The 20,652-nt window shown below is 45.0% G+C and overlaps 1 protein-coding gene across 1 annotated transcript in view; it reads left to right on the top strand.

The window, feature by feature from the left end:
* Positions 1 to 228: 228 nt before the first annotated feature.
* Positions 229 to 20,652, top strand: part of GNG10 (G protein subunit gamma 10) — a 38,894-nt gene continuing 18,470 nt past the window's right edge. The window contains exon 1 of the mRNA XM_075825613.1: positions 229 to 431. Coding sequence (XP_075681728.1) covers positions 351 to 431 — 81 coding nt within the window. The 5' untranslated portion in view covers positions 229 to 350. The remainder of the gene's footprint in view (positions 432 to 20,652) is intronic.

Below are 20,652 nucleotides of genomic sequence, written 5' to 3'. Positions count from 1 at the left end.
AAACGCCCGAATTATGTCTGAAAATAGGGTGTGTGAACATACCCTAGTGAATGATATTAGCTGCGTTTTATAAGTTGCAGCGCTTTTGTACTGACTTTAGGTTTAGCGGGCTTTTCATTTCCCAATGCACAGTACTTAGACTTTCCACAAAATGTTTTATCCTAGTAATACCACTAGGTGGTGCCCTTATCCAAATGTATTGCCATCCCTAGTTTGGAGCGGCTGTTGTGCTCTGGATGGGTAGGAGGGCTGCCTGCTGGTTTAGCTGCTTGTGAGATCATTTCCTGCCCCGGGATCAGAGAAGTATCTGTGGAGAAGTAGCAGAGAGCACTTTTCTCTCCTGGATAGACATGTCTTCTAACTCTAACCTGAACAGCATGCAGAGACTGGTGGAGCAGCTGAAGCTGGAGGCCAGCGTGGAGAGGATCAAGGTAACGACTCCCTGTGCTACTTGTTGGATGTTTTACGTCACTTTCCCGTTCTGATCTGGGGTGTTTGTGCTTCATTTACTGCTGCCAGCTCCTCACTCCAAGAATGATGTTCCCCTCCCAGTAGTGTAGTGCCATGACTTATCTTCTACAGGGTCAGGACTGGCTGCAGCTGAATCATACCACCGTGGAACAAGCTGTGCCCAGTCTGGAGATGTCCCCAGCTGAGGGCATTGGCAGCCACTTCTCCATCACTGTATACCCATGACATGGTTTGCTCATATATTATGAGCAATTTTCCATATAATGCTAGTGTGATAGGAATGAACCAAACATAAAGCCGGGCAGCCAAAGAACGGATCACCAACAATCTATTGTTTGCACAACGGTCGCTTGTGTTTTAGGAAAAAAAGTAGAAACTTTGTCCAATTCTTTATCCTTTTTTTTTTTTTTTATCAGAGAGGCTTGAAAATGAATCACAAATCCATAATATCGCGCTTTTTGGGACTATCGAAAGAGGGAATGGAAGGAGATAAATGACCGTTTTATAAAAAACTGGATTATGATTTCCCATTGAAGTGGATTGTGCTTGTAATGTATTCCTTGTAGAAAAACGCAAGAGCGCACATAGATCTGTATATAGAGAGATTTAGTACTTTATTGATCCCGCAAGGGAAATTTCATTCATGACCACATCTCCACCAAACAAAAACATTACAAATATTTTATGTTATACATAAAAACACTCAAATAAAATTAAGATATATTAAAAATACAATCCACCCTAGTCTTGGATCCTGTAGCTGCCTAGACTTATTATACAGTGTGATAACGCTTGGTAACCTCTCCTATATAGTTTGCGGCTGAATAGATCTCCTACTGCTTATTAACTACCTCATACAGCGCATGTAAATTATTACTAGCCATATCCACAAACTTCTGTGACACTCTTCTATCTGTCATCATTCACGTATCAACTTATTCATTCACATCCGCCACCTTTGCACACGTTTCCCACCACATCACCACACAAAAAATTGCACTCGCCACTGCCGCCAGATAAAGAACTTCCAATAATCTGCCACAGACATTGAAAGACCTCAGCATTAGGACTGGGTGAAAATCACGATTTAGGGCCCCATGCACACGACCGTAAAAAAACTCAATTTTTTCGGACCGCAATTACAGACCCATTCACTTCCATTGAACGCGGACACCTTTCCGTATCGCTACGTATGAGTGCCGCAGAACTGTGCCAGGAATTATGGAGCGTGTCTGTTCTTGGTCCGCAATTGCGGCACGGACTCCTCCATAGAAGTCTATGGGGGAAGCCAAAATTGCGGATGGCTTCGGTGGTGCGTCCACAAACACGGATAGCCATCCGCAATTACAGAAGTGTTGCTAAGCGACACAGAGGGGATTTCCCATCAAACAGACTTCTTTATTTTTATTTTTTTTGCAGAACCGTATATACGGATGCACTACGGCCCGTATTTGCGGATACTATTCAGCAGAAATGAGTACGTTGCTTATGATTTGCTGATGACTATAAAGCAATACGGAACCGTATTTACGGTCAGTATTTGCGGATACAGTCGTGTGCATGGGGCCTGATTGCACAGGTAACCTAGATTTATGATTAATGAACAATTATTTAGGTCATGCCCCCTTTTACAAGACACCCCATTTTGACATGCCACACCCCCTATTTTGCATACCATACTATTGCATTTTGGTCATTTGTTGATTAATTGACCAGCCCTACCTCATGGTTTACTGACAACGGGGTTGGGTGATGGGTGTGCAGATGCTCAACTATTAAACCTGGGATTTTTTTTCTAATGAGCGAGTGCATATCTTTGCGATTTTAAAATATTTGAAGGAAACACCACAGATGAATTATTTATGGTTATGTATTTAATATTTAGAACATTTGAGATCAAAGTATATATTGCTTGATGACGTCTTATGTCGTCCGACGTCTCATACGTTGCCTTATAAAAAAAAAAAAGGTCACATTTCTTATATTCAAAGGTCAAAACCACGATACTTGCTGAGCTTCCAGATACATAGTACAATATATATATAACAGCTACCGTCGGCCGGTATATAATGCATTGGACACCATACTCATGTATATACATGTGCATGTAGCAGACATTCGTGAGCAGGATGCAGAATGTTGTATATACAGACTGGCGGCTGTTCTATATGTTACTATGAGTCTGCTGTATACTACTGCATATAATACACCCCCTGAGCCTGCTGTATACTACTAGTATACAGAAGGTTTAGAGTCAGGGGGTATACATACAGCATATATATTAGTATACAGCAAGCAAGCTCAGGGGGTATGTATTATATAAAAAAGTATACCATTCCACTTACACTTGGCTGAGGCATCTCGGTGCATAATGTCAGCTGCCTCTCTCCCCCCGGATGGTCCCCATGCTCTCTTCTGCCGTCGACGCTCACCCCCCTCCCCATGCTCTCTGCTGCCGTCGCCGCTCACCCCCCCCCGATGGTCCCCATGCTTTCTGCCTTGTTTAACAAAGCTAAAAGCATGGGGACCGTCCGGGGAGAGGGCGCATGAGCGGCGAAGGCAGCAGAGAGCATGGGGACTGTCCGGGGGAGGGGTGGTGTAAGCGGCGACGGCAGCAAAGAGCATGAGGACCGTCCAGGGGGAGGGGGGGGTGAGCGGCGACGGCTGACCAAAATAAAGTGTAGTGAACTAACTGTAAATAGTGCAGCGACGGCACTGACGTGCGCTGCTCGTGTGGGGGAGACCACTCTTGGCTCAGGCAGGGCCCACCGGGTGATTTAGTGGGTCTGCTTGTGCCTTTATATGCTCGTGCCTGTATAGGTTTTTTAACTGATAGAACCCTGACCTGTTCATTTCAATGGGGCCATGCACACTTCCGTTGTTTCAAAGGAACCGTGTGGCCGTTCCGTCAAAAATAGGACAGGTCCTACTCCTGTTTGTTTTTGACGGAACAATCTCAGCCTTTTCATTGATTTGGTCTGTGAAACAACGGACTGCACACTGCGCATTACTTCTGTATAAACTTCATGCTGCGATAAAGAAGTCCTGTGTTAGGGCCTGTTCACATCACCGTTCGCTTTCCGTTCCGTCGGAGGTTTCCGTCGGGTGAACCCCGTAACGGAAAGTGAAACTGAAACCACAGTTTCAGTTTGTCACGGAAACCTGCCAGAATGGTGACGAACGGAAACCATTAGCAATCTTTCCGTCACCATTGATATCAATGGTGACTGAAACTGAAGCTGTGGTTTCAGTTTCACTTTCCGTTGCGGGGTTCACCCGACGGAATCCTCTGACGGAACCCCGGAATGGAAAGCCAACGCTGATGTGAACAGGCCCTAATATGTATATAGATATACAGAATTTTAACCCCTTCAGAACTGAGCCTGTTTTGGCCTTCAGAACGAAGCCGATTTTTCAAATCTGATGTGTTACTTTATGTGGTAATAACTTGGAAATGCTTTTACCTATCCAAGCGATTCTGAGATTGTTTTCTCGTGACATCTTATACTTTGTTAGTGAAAAAATTTGGTTGATAAATTCAATATTTATTTGTAAAAACACCAAGATTTAGAGAAAATTTGCAAAAATGTGCATTTTTCTAAATTTAAATGTATCTACTTGTAAAACAGATAGTAATAACACACAAAATACTTACTAGTTTATATTTACCATATATCTACTTTATGTTTGCATTTTTATGAACATCCTTTTATTTTTCTAGGACGTTACAAGGCTGAGAACTTTAGCAGCAATTTCTCATATTTTCAAGAAAATTTCAAAAGGTTATTTTTTCAGGGACCAGTTCAGTTCTGAAGTGGCTTTGAGGGCCTTATATATTAGAAAGTCCCCATAAATCACCCCATTTTGAAAACTGCACCCCTCAAAGTATTCAAAACAGCATTCAGAAAGTGTTTTAACCCTTTAGGCTTTTCACAGGAATTAAAGGCATGGTGTTGCCAGAAAAACATGTTTTGTTTTTTTTAATTAAACATTTAGTGTGTGGGTGATTAAACATTGTTCACATTTTTTTTATTTTTTTCACGAGTCAGGAAATATTATAAATTATTTCTAATTTATAATACTACCCATTTTTGGTCACTAGATGGAGCTATTTCCCAAAATTGCAGCATTGCAAAATTGGGTTAAAAGCCCTCGCTCTAGTGAGCTCTCAGCATCCCCCCCCTCCTTTATCCTGGCTAGTGCCGGGATAAACGAGGGGTTTGAACGGTGTAACCTCCTACACTGTGTGTCGCCATTTTTTGAGCTAACACACAGCGTAGTAGGTTTACATACAGTAGTAAACACACACAAACACGAACATACATTGAAATCTCTTACCTGCTCCTGCCGCCGCGGCTCCCTCCGGCCCGTCCGCTCCGTTTGCTGCCGCTGGTCCAAGTGCACAAATCCGGAAGCCGCGACCGGAAGTAGTAATATTACTGTCCGGCCGCGACTTCCGGTCCACAGGAAAATGGCGCCGGACGGCGCCAATTTCGAATTGGACTGTGTGGGAGCGGCGCATGCGCAGTTCCCACACAGACGCCGTACACTGAAGTCAATGGGACGGGAGCCGTTCGCAGTCCCTATGGGACTGTGGCTGCCGTATTCCATGTCTGTATGTGTCGTTAATCGACACACACAGAAATGGAACAAAAAATGGCAGCCCCCATAGGGAAGAAAAAGTGTAAAAATAAGAAAAAGTAAAACACAAACACACAAATGAATATAAACGTTTTTAATAAAGCACTAACATCTTTAACATATAAAAAAATAATTTGTGATGACACTGTTCCTTTAAAGCAATGTAGAGGTGACATTTACAAATTTCATATTTTTGTAATATATATTTTTTCTTTACCATAGAAGGTTTTACCCAAGAAATGCAACTCAATACTTATTGCCCAGATTCTGCAGTTTTTTTAAATATCCCACATGTGGCGCTAGCATGCTAATGGACTGAAACACCTGCCTCAGAAGCAAAGGAGCACCTAGAGGATTTTGGGGCCTCATTTTTTTTAAATATAATTTAGGCACTATGTCAGGCTTGAATAGGTCTTGTGGTGCCAAAACAGTAAAGACCCCCCAAAAGTGACCCCATTTTAGAAACTACACCCCTCAAGGAATTTATCTAGGGGTATAGTTAGCATTTTGAGCCCACAGTTTTTTTGCTAAACTTATTTGAACTAGTATGTGAAGATGAAAATCTACTTTTTTTCTGAAAAAACATTAGAAATGTTTAATTTTTATAAGGAATAAAGTAGAAAAAAAACACCCCAACATATGTAAAGCAATTTCTTCCGATTATAGCAATACCTCATATGTGGTAATAAACTGCTGTTTGGACCCACAGCAGGGCTCAGAAGGGAAGGAGCACCATTTGGATTTTGGATTTCTGATTTTGCTGGAATAGTTTTCAGTGCCGTGTCGCGTTTGCAATGCACTGGAGGGATGAAAAGAGTGGAAACCCCGCCAAAAGTCACCCCATTTTGGAAACTACACCCCTCAAGGAATTTTTTTAGGGGTAAAGTTAGCACAGTTGTTTTGCTGAATTCATTGGAATTAGTCTGTAAAGGTAAAAATCTACTTTTTTGCTGAAAAAACGTAGACATTTTTACAAGGAATAAAGGAGAAAAAGCACCCCAACATTTGTAAAACAATTTCTCCCGATTTACGTAAATAGCCATATGTGGTAATAAAGTGCTGTTTGGACCCACAGCGGGGCTTAGAAGGGAAGGAGCACTATTTGGCTTTTGGAGCTCAAATTTAGCTGGAATAGTTTTTGGGTGTCATGTCGAATTTGCAAAGCCCCCGAGGGGCCAAAACAGTGGAAGCCCCCCCCAAAAGTAACCCCATTTGGAAAACTACACCACTTAAGGAATCTATCTAGGGGTATAGTGGGCATTTAGACCCCACAAGTCTTTTGCAGGATTTATTAGAATTAGGCCTCATTTAAACGAGCGTAATATACGCGCGTGCTTTTCACGCGTGTCGTACGCACCTATATTACTCTATGGGGCAGTGCAGACGATGCGTGAATTTTGCGCAGCGCGAGTGCGTTGCGTAAAACTCACGACATGTTATATAATCGTGCGTTTTTCGTGCATCACGCACCCATTGAAGTCAATGGGTGCGTGAAAACCACGCATGCCGCACGGAAGCACTTCCGTGCGAACTGCGTGATTCGCGCAAGAGCTGTCAAAAGGATGAATGTAAACAGAAAAGCACCACGTGCTTTTCTGTTTACAAACATCCAAATGGAGTGTCAAATTAGAGATGAGCGCACCGTACTTCACCGGGTTCGGTCGAACTCGTTTTGACCGAATCCGGCAAAAAAATTTCCGGTACGCGACGTCAGGAGACAGTCACTGTCCACGGTGCTGAAAGAGTTAAGCTGGTTCAGCACCCTGGACAGTGACTTCCGATCACAATATACATGAACGTGTAAAAAAAAGAAGTTCTGACTTACCGATAACTCCCGGCTTCTTCCTCCAGTCTGACCTACCGGGATGACAATTCAGTCCAAGTGACAGCTGCAGCCAATCAAATGCCAAGCACAGGCTGCAGCCAATCACAGGCTGCAGCGGTCACATGCACTGCCGCGTCATCCAGGGAGGTGGGGCCGGATGACAAGAGAGGGACGCGTCACCAAGGCAACGGCCGGGAGACCGGACTGGAGGAAGCAGGAAGTTCTTGGTAAGTATGAACGTCTTTTTTTTATTCACAGGTTGGTGTATATTGTGATCGGAATTCACTGTCGAGGGTGCTGAAAGAGTTACTGCCGATCAGTTAACTCTTTCAGCACCCTGGACAGTGACTGACGTCGACTAGCCTTATCTCTATGATGGCGGCTGCGTGAAAATCACGCAGCCACGCATCATACACTGATGACACACGGAGCTGTCAAGTGCCTTTTGCGCACGCCAAACGCTGCGTTTTTTTGCCTGCGCAAAACGCACACGCTCGTGTAAATTAGGCCTTAGGCCGTGAAAGTTAATATCAACATTATTTCCACTAAAATGTTGCATTTTTTTTCAATTTCACAAAGAATAAAGGAGAAAAAGCACCCCAACGTTTGTAAAACAATTTCTCTCGAGTACGGCTTTACCCCACATGTGGTCATAAATGCTTTTTCATTAGAAAGTAATGAACCCTTTCCAGACTGATCCATGTTTTCCTTTTTCTTTTTAATTTTTCCCTCCCCGCTTTCCGAGAGCCATAACTTTTTTTTTTCATTTTTCCGTCAATAGAGAGGTGTGGGGGCTTATTTTTTGCGGGACGAGCTGTAGTTTTTATTTATTTTTTAGTACATACGACTTTTTTAGCACTTTTTATTACATTTTTTGGTAGAGCCAAGGTGACCAAAAAACAGCGATTTTGCTGTTTTTAAATTCTTTATTTTTCATAGCGTTCACCTTGCGCGTTAAATAATGGTATATTGTAAGAGTTTGGACTTTTACGGACGCAGCGATACCAATTTTGTGTTTTTTGTTTTTTTTACATTACTTAAGAGAAAAAATGTGAAAAGGTTTTTTTTTGGACTTTAAATATTTATTTATTTATTTTTTTCCCACTAATAATAACTATTTACTTTTGTTTTTACACATTTTATTAGTCCCTATAGGAGACTTGAACCAGCGATTGTTAGATCACTGGTAGAATACACTGCAATACTAATGTATTGCAGTATATTGTCATTTTTACATGCTCCTGTAAGGCTGGGTTCACACGACCTATTTTCAGACGTAAACGAGGCGTATTATGAAATAATAGACGACTGAAAATACGGCTACAATATGTCGGCAAACATCTGCCCATTCATTTGAATGGGTTTGCCGACGTACTGTGCCGACGACCTGTCATTTACGCGTCGTCGTTTGACAGCTGTCAAACGACGACGCGTAAATTGACTGCCTCGGCAAAGAAGTGCAGGACACTTCTTTGCAACGTAATTTGAGCCGTTCTTCATTGAAGTCAATGAAGAGCAGCTCAAGTTTACGGGCGTCAAAGACGCCTCGCAAAATGCGAGGAGGAGCTTTTACGTCTGAAACGACGCAGCTGTTTTCTCCTGAAAACCGTCTGTCTTTTCAGACGTAAAAGACAGTTCTCGTGTGCACATACCCTTACAGTGCGATGGCTGTTTCTGTCCGTTAGTTCCGGGTGTCAGCTGTAATACACAGCTGACACCCGCAGCGTATGGCGTAGGCTCAGTGCGTGAGACGCTCCATACATCACCCCCCACACCACGGCTTGCTATTAAGTCATGGTGCGCGAAAGTTTTCATGCGCAGCGGATGGTGCAAAGTGAAAATTAAAGTTTTCGACTGATGTGCCATTTTAGTGTACAATATGTTGTGCCCAGTTTGTGCCACAAATACCACAAATAAAATATTAACCGGGTTCTCCCGGGTATGGCGATGCCATATCGGTGGACGTAAACGGCTGTTTGGGCACGCTGTAGGGCTCAGAAGGGAGGGAGCGCCATTTGGCTTTTGGAGCACAGATTTAGCTTGGTAGTAGCTTTGGCGTTTTGCTGGTATTTCAGTTTATAATGTGGGGGTACATGTAGGCTGGGCAGAGTACATCAGGGGCATAATAAGAGGGTATAATAATCTGCAGGTATGTGGCCAGTGTCGCACTTATAAATGGCGCCCGATCTTATCCGCTTCTGGAACACTGCACATTTTGCATCGCTATATTCTGGGAGCCAGAACTTTTACATTTTTTTTCACCACCGGAGCTGCGTGAGGGCTTATTCTTTGCGGGACAATCTGTAATTTTCATTGGTACCATTTTGGGGTACATGCGATTTTTATTTTTATTTTTTTTGTGATCACTTTTTATTCCATTTTTCGGCAAGCAAGGCGACCAAAAACCATCAATTCTGATAATGTATTTTATTTATTTTTTACGGCGTTCACCCTAGGCTATAAATGAGCATTATATTTTATTCTGCGGGTCGATACGATTACAGCGATACCATATATATATATATATATATATATATATATATATATATATATCGTTATTTTAACATTTTGCAGCGTTTTCGCAATAAAAGAACTTAGTTATAAAATAAACTATTTTTTGTGTCACCATATTCTGAGAGCCATAACTTTTTTATTTTTCAGTCAAAAAAGCTGTGTAAGGGCTTGTCTTTTGCGGGACGGGATGTAGTTTGTATTGGTACCGTTTTGGCGTACATGCAACATTTTGATCACTTTTTAGTGTATATTTTGGGAGGCCTGGTGACCCAAAAATAGTGATTCTGGCATTGTTTTTAGTTTATTTTATTTGCGGTGTTCACCGTGCGGGAAAAATAATATTATAGTTTTATAGTTGGTCGTTACGAACGCGGTGATACCAAATATGTGTACTTTTTTTTTTACGTGTTAATTTTTTTTCCTATAATAAAAGACTTACTATAGGAAAAAAAGCAGTTCTTGTTTGTCACTTCTAACTTTTATTTTGACACTTTTTAAAAAATATATTTTTATTATTATTTTTTTTTTTTTTACTTGTCCCACTAGGGGACATTTAGACTTACAGCTCTGATCGCTGCTGGAACACATTACACTACCTACGTAGTGTAATGTATTCTAACTGTCATTGTGACGTGACAGTCACTCTGACAAGACGCCTACGACGACCAGCCTCCGGCTGGTCCTCATAGGCTTCCATACATGGCAGCCCGGAAGCCATTGTCTGGCATCCGGTTGCCATGGGTACCATCGCCAGCCCCCGTGATTTCACGTGGGGGCTGCCGATCTCCGCTAAACTCCTTAAACGTGGCGATCGGAATAGACCGCTGCATCGAAGGGATTAACTGCCGAAATCAGCGGCGATGGGCCGCTGATCGACAACGGGGAATGCAGGGCAGACACACTGCACAGTTAACCGCCGCGCGACGGTTAACTGTCAGAGCACTGACTTAACTGCACGTCGAGGTGCGCGAAGTTACTGATCATCTCGACGTGCATTAACGGCAAGGTGCGGGAAGGGGTTAAGGGTCCTTTTTTTTCGTACTATTATGGAAACAATTTCAGTACAAGAGTTGTTTTTGTCCTCGCTGGTACCATTGTCAGAAGCTTTTTCTAGGTCGATTAATGGAATTTTCTCTCGAAAGCTGGTGCCAGGTTTACTAGTGTGGTGTTTTTGTTTTTTTTATTATGTCTAATCATTCTGTAAAACATATTTGCTTGCCAACTTGTTGATTTTGTGTTGATATGTTGCTTCAGTGACTGCTCGTGTTAGCTTCCCTGGGAAAATCAGCTGCAGGGGAAATGTAATATTACATAGCAGCCAGTTAAATGATTAGTTTCCCATGTAATACATGGACAGCTCGAGTCCAGCAGACCAAGAGCTTCTGCTTATTAGCATCTCTCTGCTCTGGCTCATAAAGGGGGGTCTTGAGTGGAGAATCCCCCTCTATGATGTCTATACACACTTATCAGTTGTCCTAATTCATGCATATCTCTAAACTATCGTACAAACGGACAACTTGTGCAGCAGCCAATTTTTTTATGATTAAGCCACAGCTCTAACCCCCCCAATCCCAGCTTAATCCCTGTCCAAACACACCAAGTTCCCTTTGTACTCTCACACCGAATCATGGCAAGTAGTGCCCCCACATAGTAGCATGCCCCTATGCTTTTCCCATATAGAACCCTGCCTTCATAGTGCCCCCACACAATATCATGTCCTTATAGTGCCTTCCCATCGTATCATGCCTCCCATATCGTATAATGTCTCCATAGTGCCCCACACATAGTATAATGCCCCCATAGTGCCCCCCACTAGGTATAATGCCCCCATAGAGCCTCCTAAAAATGCCAAAATAAGTACTCACATAGCCCCATTGCCACGACAAATGGAGGCGATCTCTCTGCTGTTTTCCTCCAGTCTGTGCTGTGTGTGTGACCCCGACAGAGGCGATATGACTGCATTACGCCTGTCTGTGCCAATCTGCTCGCGGCAGACATCAGATAGTGAGTGGTGGAGCAGGGAGATGATGGCTCCCTACTCCACCATTAGATTCAATTGTATATGCGTCCTGTGGAGGCAGATACAGTTGAAACTGGGACATGCCGCAATCGGTCGGATTCCGGAACTGACACCCTGGTTTTGGGACAGTTGGGAGGCATGCTTTTTGTAAATCCTAACCGCATATTAAAGGGGAATCTGGCATAAAATTGCTTAGCAACAGACATTGCAATGGGTGGGCGACACAGCCAGATGTTGGTGTTTTGTTTTTTTAGCCAAAGCCAGAAGGGATCCAAAAACAAGGAAAAGTGTAAAGGAAAGACTGATATGTCTCCTCTCGTTTGTATCCACTCCTATGTTTTGCTCAAAAAACTGCAGCAAAATCTGCCACAAAAACTGCATGTGTAATTCCAGCCTTGGAGAGCCTGCTATATAACCACAATACTACTGAAGGCTTGGTGGTTTGTACAGGCACCTCTGGACACAAAAGTGAAGATTGCCTCTTGTCTCCAGAACTGAAGCATGGACTCGAAGGTAAGTAATTGAGTTAATTTTTATTCTTTTTTTTTCGTGCTGTAGATAAATTTTGTGGATAGGGAGACCATATTCCCGCTGGAATGTTTGTGTCTCCTTTTCTTCTCTTTAACTCTATATCGCCATATATTTGCTGCATCCTGAAAAGTTAACATAAAAGTGTCATAATTTACTTTATCACGTTGTGGTTGGAGCGTCCAAGTCGTTCTCTCCCTGTCCGTGATACAATTCTGTAATTGTGTGCAGTGTCCAGCCTGCAGGCAGTGGGTGTGCTGAATAATACATGCCTCTATTTACTGAATGATTCCCTTCTGTGTTTTTCCAGCTATTGATTCGGCATGCCTTGTAGAAGGAGCAGCCTGCCAGCTAGATCAGCTGCTAGCCCAGATAATGAAATGATTTGTAATGATAATATGATCTTGTCCTGAAACAGACCGTAAGATAATCTCTTCTCACATGATACTTTTCAGAAGTTCTTCTAACTAGTAATAAAACACAGGTCTCTTTTTACACTGGGTTATGGTCTCAGTTTTGGCGTATATGACGGGAAAAGCTATCAAAGTATACGTTAAATGGAGGCTGTGACGGATGCCTACCAGTGTTTTTTATCACCTGTAGAATATAGTGGTATCCGTTTAATGTACACGTCATGAACTCTCGTGACCCTTTTCAAGACGCCTCCGTAAAAAGGATACAATAATAGCCTATGAGTAACGAATGCCACTGTATGGCATTTGTCTCAGCCACAGTTTAATGGATACGTCTGGAAACTCCAGTGGCGTAACTGGACAGTTGTCACTTGAGCTTCTCTGCTCGGTGTCTAGTGTTCCCCACTTCTCCTTCACCCCTGAGCCCTCTGTTGTCCATCACTCACCCCAGTCCCTCTTCATCAGATGTGTGCGCGACTGTGTTGGGCCCCCCTTTTAAAGGCTATGTACACATTTGATTTTTTTTTTTAAATAAAACCGTGTAACAGTGTTTGATGCAGCTTTGTAATTACTTTTTATTTAAAAATTATTTTTACTTTTTCAGATACAGCTGCTTTGCATCCTAGATACACAGCAGCTGTATCGTGCACAGAAACCTGTATTCGTCAGGTCAGCGGGACTGACGGGTTCAGTGACAGCGGGTACGAATGTCTCTGACACGCAGAATCCACCTGTTATCGGTCACATCTAAGTTCATAAGTTAGATGTGATCGATAACATGTGGATCCTGTGTGTCGCTGATTCAGGTCTCAACGCAAGCTACAGCTGCTGTGTATACGGGATACAAAGCAGCTGTATCTAAAAAAGTAAAAACTATTTTTAATGTAATTACAAAGTTGCACCAAACAACACACTGATACACTGTTTCGTTAAAAAAAATGTTTTCAAAGGTGTACATAGCATTTAAAGGCGTTTGCCAATCAGGGACATTTATGGCATATCCACAGGATATGCCATAAATGTCAGATAGGTGCTGGTCCAACCCCTGGGACACGCACCGATCTCTAGAACAACCCCGTTCTACCTTTCTCGGTTCCAGTTGCCACTTCCTGATTACATGGTTGGAAGTTATGAAAACCGCATAGCTCGCTGAGCTATACTGTTTCTGTAACTCCTGTAGAAGTGAAAGGCGGTTACATAAACACCGTAGCTCGTGTGCTACGCTGCTTCCGTAACCTCCATTGACTTCTATGGGAGTTACGGAAACCGCATAGCTCAGCGAGCTACGCTGTTTTCATAATTTCCGACCATGTAATTAGGAAGTGGCACAGGAGGCAACGGGGACTGAGAAAGGTAGAACGGGGGTGTAGGGCACCCCGTTCTAGAGATAGGTGTGCGTTCCAGAGGTGGGACCAACATCCATCTGACATTTATGGTATGTCCTGTGGATATGCCATAAATGTCCCTGATGGGCACAGCCCTGCAACTTTATGGTATGTTAATGCACACTATTAAAGACAGCTGAAAATTCCGGAGCTGTTTTCAAGGAAAAAAAGCCTCCTGATATTCAGCCGTTTTTGAGGTGTTTTTTTCAGCCATTTTTGGAGCTATTTTTCAATTAAAACTATGAAAAACCGCTCCAAAAACATCTAAGAGGTGACATGCCTTCCTTTTACGCAGCATCTTTTTACACGCCGTTCTTTTGAAACAGCGGTGCCAAAAAAGGCCACATCTGAACAAAACGCCATTTTTTGATTACAATGGGAGGCTGTTTGTCTGCGTTTCACTAGCGTTTGTCAAGGCGTATTTCGAGGCGTTTACGGCCTGAAATACGCTTGGAAACACGGAGTGTGAACATACCCTTAGATAGTAACGGGAGTTTAAAAGAGTCCACCTGTTAGGTGTATATAGCCTATATATTGTCAGGCTTTTTTTGTCCCAACCCCTGAAAACACCCACAGATAGTGTCCATGTAGATAGTGTCACAGTGGTAACATGGATAGTGCCACACAGTGCACAGGTAGATAGTGCCACAATGCCCATGTATATAGTGCCACATTGCCCCCTGCGGAACTGATCAGTTTTTAACGGACGTCATACGGATGGCTTTCTTAAAAACTGCTGTTGAAAACTGATCCATCTCCAGTAGCCATTTGTCCTCTGCTATACAGATCATTGATAAGCCACCATATACATATAATAACTGTATATTAGACTATTACTTGTGTACAATTTCTCTGTCCAAGATATTTAACAGCTTACTGTCAATTTTTTTATTGTCCTATTCCCATCCGCTTTTTTATGTATTCACTGTTAAATATTTGTATCACATGTATTATGCATTCCATGTATTACACTATACTTCTCTTGTACCGATACAGCTGTGATACAATGTGTTTTTTTAACTACTGCTTTTCTTGTTAACAATAGAAATAGATTTGAGAGAGAGAAAACTGATCCATGAACTTCTATGGGGTCGTCGGCCCGTGAGAACACCTGAAAACAGAACATGTTCTATTTTTGACGGCCAGTATTCACGGTCCATATAAAAAACAGCCATGTGAATACACCCACTTGTTGTTCTAAAAACACGTATTTTCCCTGTCGTTTGAATATAGCCTAATACTGGCGCAGCGTGCGCCCTGTTGATGAATCTGTCATAGACTAAAAACGCCACCAGGTCAGGCCTGCCATTACAGTGGAGGAAAATCTCCATTAATGGGTTGGAAAATATGGTGCAGGGGCTTCATAAATAAATCTTTCAGCTTGCTCATCATCTTTTCAATTTATTTGTGCCAAGCATAAATACTTTGATAAATCTGCCCCATTACTCCTAAACTGTTGATGTAAAATGTATATAAAACACATTGTAAATTTGGCACACGCTTTGTACTTAAAGGGGTTCCCCAGTGCTAAGAAATTGATGGCCTATCTTCCGGATAGGCCGTCAATACCTGATAGGTGGGGGTCCGACTTCCTGCTCCTCCGCCAATCAGCTGTTTTGAAGTGGCCGCGGCCCTCGTACGAGCGCTGCTTCCCTTTCATTGCTGTCACTCCTTGTACTGTGAATCGTGGACACACTTATAGCGGTTTATAATATTACAGCCTTCTCCCACCCACTTCAATGGAAGAACGCTGTAATACTGTGAACCGCCGCTACAATTATGTTAGTGATTCACAGTACGAGCAGGTAAGAAATGAAGGGGAAGCAGCACTCATACACGCGATATGGCCCCTTCAAAATTGCTGATTGGCAGGGGGGGAGGAAGTCGGATCCCCACCGATCCGGTATTGATGGCGTATCTGGAGGATAGGCTATCAATTTCTTTGGACTGGAAAAGCCCTTGAATTTTTGTGCACAATTTGCCACCGAATTTTTGCGTGATTTATTTTCTGTTTTCTTTCCACTGTAGTTTTTTGCGCAGTGGTTGAACAGCGTGTGACGGGAAATAACACCAAATTGTCAATTTATTCTTACATTCTGTCACGTAGGGTTTGTGGACCCACTAGGCCGTACCGCCTTGGTGGTATGACAGCTGGCCAACAGGGCGCAGGTAACAGTCTATAGTTCATATAGGGTACCTGTAGCAGCTCGGACAGTAGCAAGGCAGGCTTGGCTGGGGCTAGGCAGCGGGTAGACGTCAGGCGTGGAATACAGTACAGCACTACTACAGCATAGCACAGGATACACTGGAAACTGAGACCATTTGCATAGAAAAACTAGTATACGACAAACAACGCTCAGGCATTGAAGGAAGGGGCTGGGCCCCTCTTATAGTCCAGGGCACTCATGGGCTGATTTAAACATTAAAGTCTACGGGACCCGGCCGAGGTGAGTGGTAATGAGCGCTGGCGTCTCCTGAGGAGGAGACTGGGGCCAGCGCTCGCAGACCCATGGCTGCGGCCGTCAGGGGGAGAGTGAACCTGACGGCCCGCAGCCACGGACATGACAGTATCCCCCCTCTTACGCCCCCTCTTCTTGGGGAAAGAGCGAGAGAGAAACTTCTTCAGAAGGGTAGGAGCATTGAGGTTCTCCTCTGGCTCCCAGGACCTCTCTTCAGGACCAAACCCCCCCCCCCCCCCAATCCACTAAATAAGTCTTTCCTCTCACTCGGTGTCCAAGATCTCCTTCACTTCGAAGGTGTCTGAAGGACCGCTAGAGACAACCGCAGGGCTAGGAGTCTTGGTAAAGCGGTTCAGAACCACTCGTTTCCGGAGAGAGACATGGAAGGAGTTGGGGATCCTGAGGGTAGGAGGCAGCCAAGTTTGTAGGCGACAGGGTTGATCTGCTGCAGGATCTCGAAGCGTCCGAGGAACCTGGGAGCAAATTTGTACGACGGTACCCTCAGTTGAATAGGACAGCCAGACCTTCGTGCCAAGAAGAAACTGAGGAGGTTCTCTTCTGCTTGTCTCCGCCCTCCGTTTCATGCAGTCGACCGCCAGCAGGATGGAGGATCGAGTCTGCAGAAGGTCCCTAAAAGCCGTGTCAGCAGGAGGTACCTCGGACGTATCAGGCACCGGGAGAGGAATTTGTGGGTGTTGGCCGTAGACCATGAAGAACGGTGTCTTCTGTGTGGAGTCGCTAGTGTGATTATTGTAAGAGAACACAGCCCATGGGACCAACTGCACCCGGTCCTCATGCTGCTTGGAGTGAAATGGCATAAGTAGTTCTCCACGATCTGATTGATCCTCTCGACCTGACCATTGGACTGAGGATGGTAGGACGAGGAAAAGTCCAACTTTACACCTAGGAGTCCGCAGATGGCTCTCCAGAACTTCGGGGTGAATTGAACCCCCCCCCCCCCCCGATCAGACACACTATGCTGCGGCAAGCCGTGCATGCAGAAGATGTGTTGGAGGAGCAGAAGGAAGACCGGTCAGAGGAACGAAGTGGGCCATCTTCGAAAATTGATCCACCACCACCCAGACAGCACTGCATCCAGCAGAGAGAGGCAAGTCAGTGATAAAGTCCATAGCTATATGCTGCCAGGGAGCGTCGGGCACAGGCAATGGCTGGAGCAGGCCAGCAGGTTTGGAGTGAGTGACCTTGTTAGCTGCACACACTGAGCAGGAAGAAACAAAGTCCAAAATGTCCTTGGGCAGCGTGGGCCACCAGAAATGACGGGCAATCAGATCTCGGGTCTTACGGGTCCGCGCGTGACCTGCCAGTCTAGAGGAGTGTCCCCAGCGGAGGATTCTTCCACGATCAGCCTGGAGCAACTTGCAGGGGGTTGACAGAGACCATGCAAGACAGATCAATAATGTTCTGTGGAATCTCAATGGTGTCTTCTGTCTCGAAAGACCTGGACAAGGCATCGGCCCTCACATTCTTGTTGGCTGGGCGATAATGGAGCTCAAACTGGAACCTGGTAAAGAACAGCGACCACCTGGCCTGACGAGAATTCAGCCGTTGGGCCGTCTGGAGATAGGTGAGGTTCTTGTGGTCCGTAAAAATCGGGATGGGATGAGCTGCGCCCTCTAGTAGATGTCTCCACTCCTCCAGGGCCAATTTAATGGCCAGTAACTCCCGATCCCCAATCGAGTAGTTGCGTTCTGCGGAAGAGAAGAGCTTAGGAAATATCCACATACCGTAGACTTTCCCTTGGAACCTTTCTGGAACAGGAGTGCACCAGCACTGACCGAGGATGCGTCCGCCTCCAACGAGAACTGTAGAGAAACGTCTGGATGACGGAGGATAGAGGCTGACGTGAAGGCACTCTTCAGGCTATTGATTGCGGACTCTGCCTCAGGAGTCTACACATTAGCGTTCATGCCCTTAGTGAGGTCAGAGATAGGAGTTGTCAGTGAGTCGAAGTTTGGAATAAACTCTCTGTAAAAATTAGCGAATCCCAGAAAGCGCTGTATGGCTCTCAAGCCTTGAGGGCGTGGCCATTCCAGGACGGCCTTTACCTTTTCATGATCCATCTTGAGACCTCTATTCGAGACGATGTAGCCGAGGAAGGGTAGAGCTTCCTTTTGAAACACGCACTTCTCCAACTTGGCGTACAGCAAAGCTTGACGGTCTCTGAGTCATAGGATCTGGAGAAAAAATCAAGACCACAACACAAACATAGAGGTCACGGAAAATGTCATTAACCAACTCCTGGAAGACCGCGGGAGCATTACACAGGCCGAAGGGCATTACTAGGTACTCATGTAGTCCATCACTGGTGTTAAATGCAGTCTTCCATTCATCACCTCGGCGAATCCGGATTAGCTTTTAAGCCCCACGCAGGTCTAGTTTGGAAAAAATCTTGGCACCACGTATACGATCAAACAATTCAAAGATCAGTGGCAACGGATACTTATGTTTCACCGTGATTTGGTTGAGACCCCGGTAGTCAATACAGGGAGCCATCCTTCTCCTTCTTTTTTTTTTTTTTTTTTTTTTGACGAAGAATAACCGGGCTCCTCCCGGGGAGGAAGACTTCCATATGATGTCCCTCTCCAAGTTCTCTTTAACATAGGCAGACATGGACAGGAGAGAGGATATATCCTACCACGGGGAAGGGATGCACCAGGGATCAGCTCGATAGGACAGTCATACGCCCGGTGTGGGGGCAGTGTCTCCGCCGCCCTTTTGCTGAAGACGTCCGAAAATGCAGCATAATGACCAGGCAATCCTGCCAATGACCGAGGTAGAGGAGGCTTGACCGAACGAATCTGCACCAGGCATCGGCTGTGACACTCGGGGCCCCACTGGAGAACTTCTCCAGAGTTCCAGTCCAGGACTGGGGCATGTAGTCGGAGCCAAGGCAGGCCCAGCACCACGGGGTTAACGGCCTTAGATAGGACATAGAAAGATAGAAGTTCGGAGTGGAGAGCCCCTACTTGGAGCCTCAGCGGCTTGGTCACAGCTATAACTGGGTCTGGCAGAGGTAGTCCATTTACCGATGCAACCATCAACGGTGTCTCCAGAGGGGTAGTGGGTAATTGGATCTGCTGCGAATTTCATTTGTAGAGACCTGGTGGACCTTCTTCAGAGTCCAGATATGCAGAGACCTGATGTGTTTGGTCACGGGTATGGACAACTTAAATGGGAGTCCTTCTTTGCCCAAGGTTGTCTCTCCTACCAACCCTAGTCTTTGGGGCTTTTGGGGACACAGACGCACAATATGGCCTCCGAGGCCGCAATAAAGACAGAGTCCCGAAGTGCATCTGCGTTCTCTCCTGGGTGGATAGCTCACATTGGTCCATCCTGACAGACTCCTTAGGAGGATCGGCATCTTGGAGCCGTTCTCGGAGCCTTCTATCAATCCGGGCAGCCAGAAGAATGAGGTCATCCAGGGTAGACGGCAGGTCTCGAGCGACAAGTTCGTCCTTAATTTTAGGAGACAGTCCATGCCAGAATGTAGCCACCAGGGCCTCATTATTCCACAACAGTTCTCCCACCAGGGTGCAGAAGTGGATGGCGTACTCTCCCACAGAGATGTCTCCTTGGCGTAGGTTCAGCAAGGAAGCTGCTGCAGAGGAGACTCGTCCAGGCTCCTCAAACACCGTGCGAAATGTCCGGAGGAACCCCTGGAAGTCACGGGTCTCTTGTCCCTGTCTCTCCCAGATAGGATTTGCCCATGCAAGGGCCTTGCCAGTGAGAAGAGAGATGATTAAAGAGACCATTGCGCCATTAAACGAAAACGTCCTTGAATACAGGCTGAAGTGGATATGGCAATGGTTAAAAAATCCACGACCAGTACCTGCGTCTCCATCGTAGCAGTCAGGAAGTGGCAAAGAAAAACGAGGATCAACACTGCCAGGAGGTGTAGTAGGAGGAACGGCAGCTCGTGCCTTCTGCCGACGTGCGAGAACGTTCAAGGCCTGGAGGAGTTGGTCCTGTCGAGACCGGAGGTCCAGCATATCCGTCCGCATCTCTTGTGACGTCGTCTTGGACCGACCAGCGGAGTCCATGGCCTGAGCGTACTGTCACGTAGGGTTCGTGGACCCACTAGGCCGTACCACCTTGGCGGTATGGCAGCTGGCCAACAGGGCACAGGTAACAGTCTATAGTTCGTATAGGGTAAATAGAAAAAGGAGGAAACCTCCAGCTCACCGGTTCTGAGTCTCAGAATGAACACCTCGCTCAGAATGTCATTCTTAGCCATGAATAAGAACACTGCACGTGTTCGAAACGCATAGGCTTGGGCACCAGCCCACATCATTCTCCACCTTGGACTGCGTCTCTGTTCTATTTGAAATCATTTTTCTACTAATAAAAGTGGGAACAGAGTATCCCTTTTAACTCA

Source organism: Rhinoderma darwinii, chromosome 1, assembly GCF_050947455.1.
Source record: "Rhinoderma darwinii isolate aRhiDar2 chromosome 1, aRhiDar2.hap1, whole genome shotgun sequence".
NCBI lineage: Eukaryota > Metazoa > Chordata > Amphibia > Anura > Rhinodermatidae > Rhinoderma > Rhinoderma darwinii.
The sequence above is the reverse complement of the archived record's forward strand: the minus strand, read 5'-3'. Positions and strand labels throughout refer to the sequence as shown.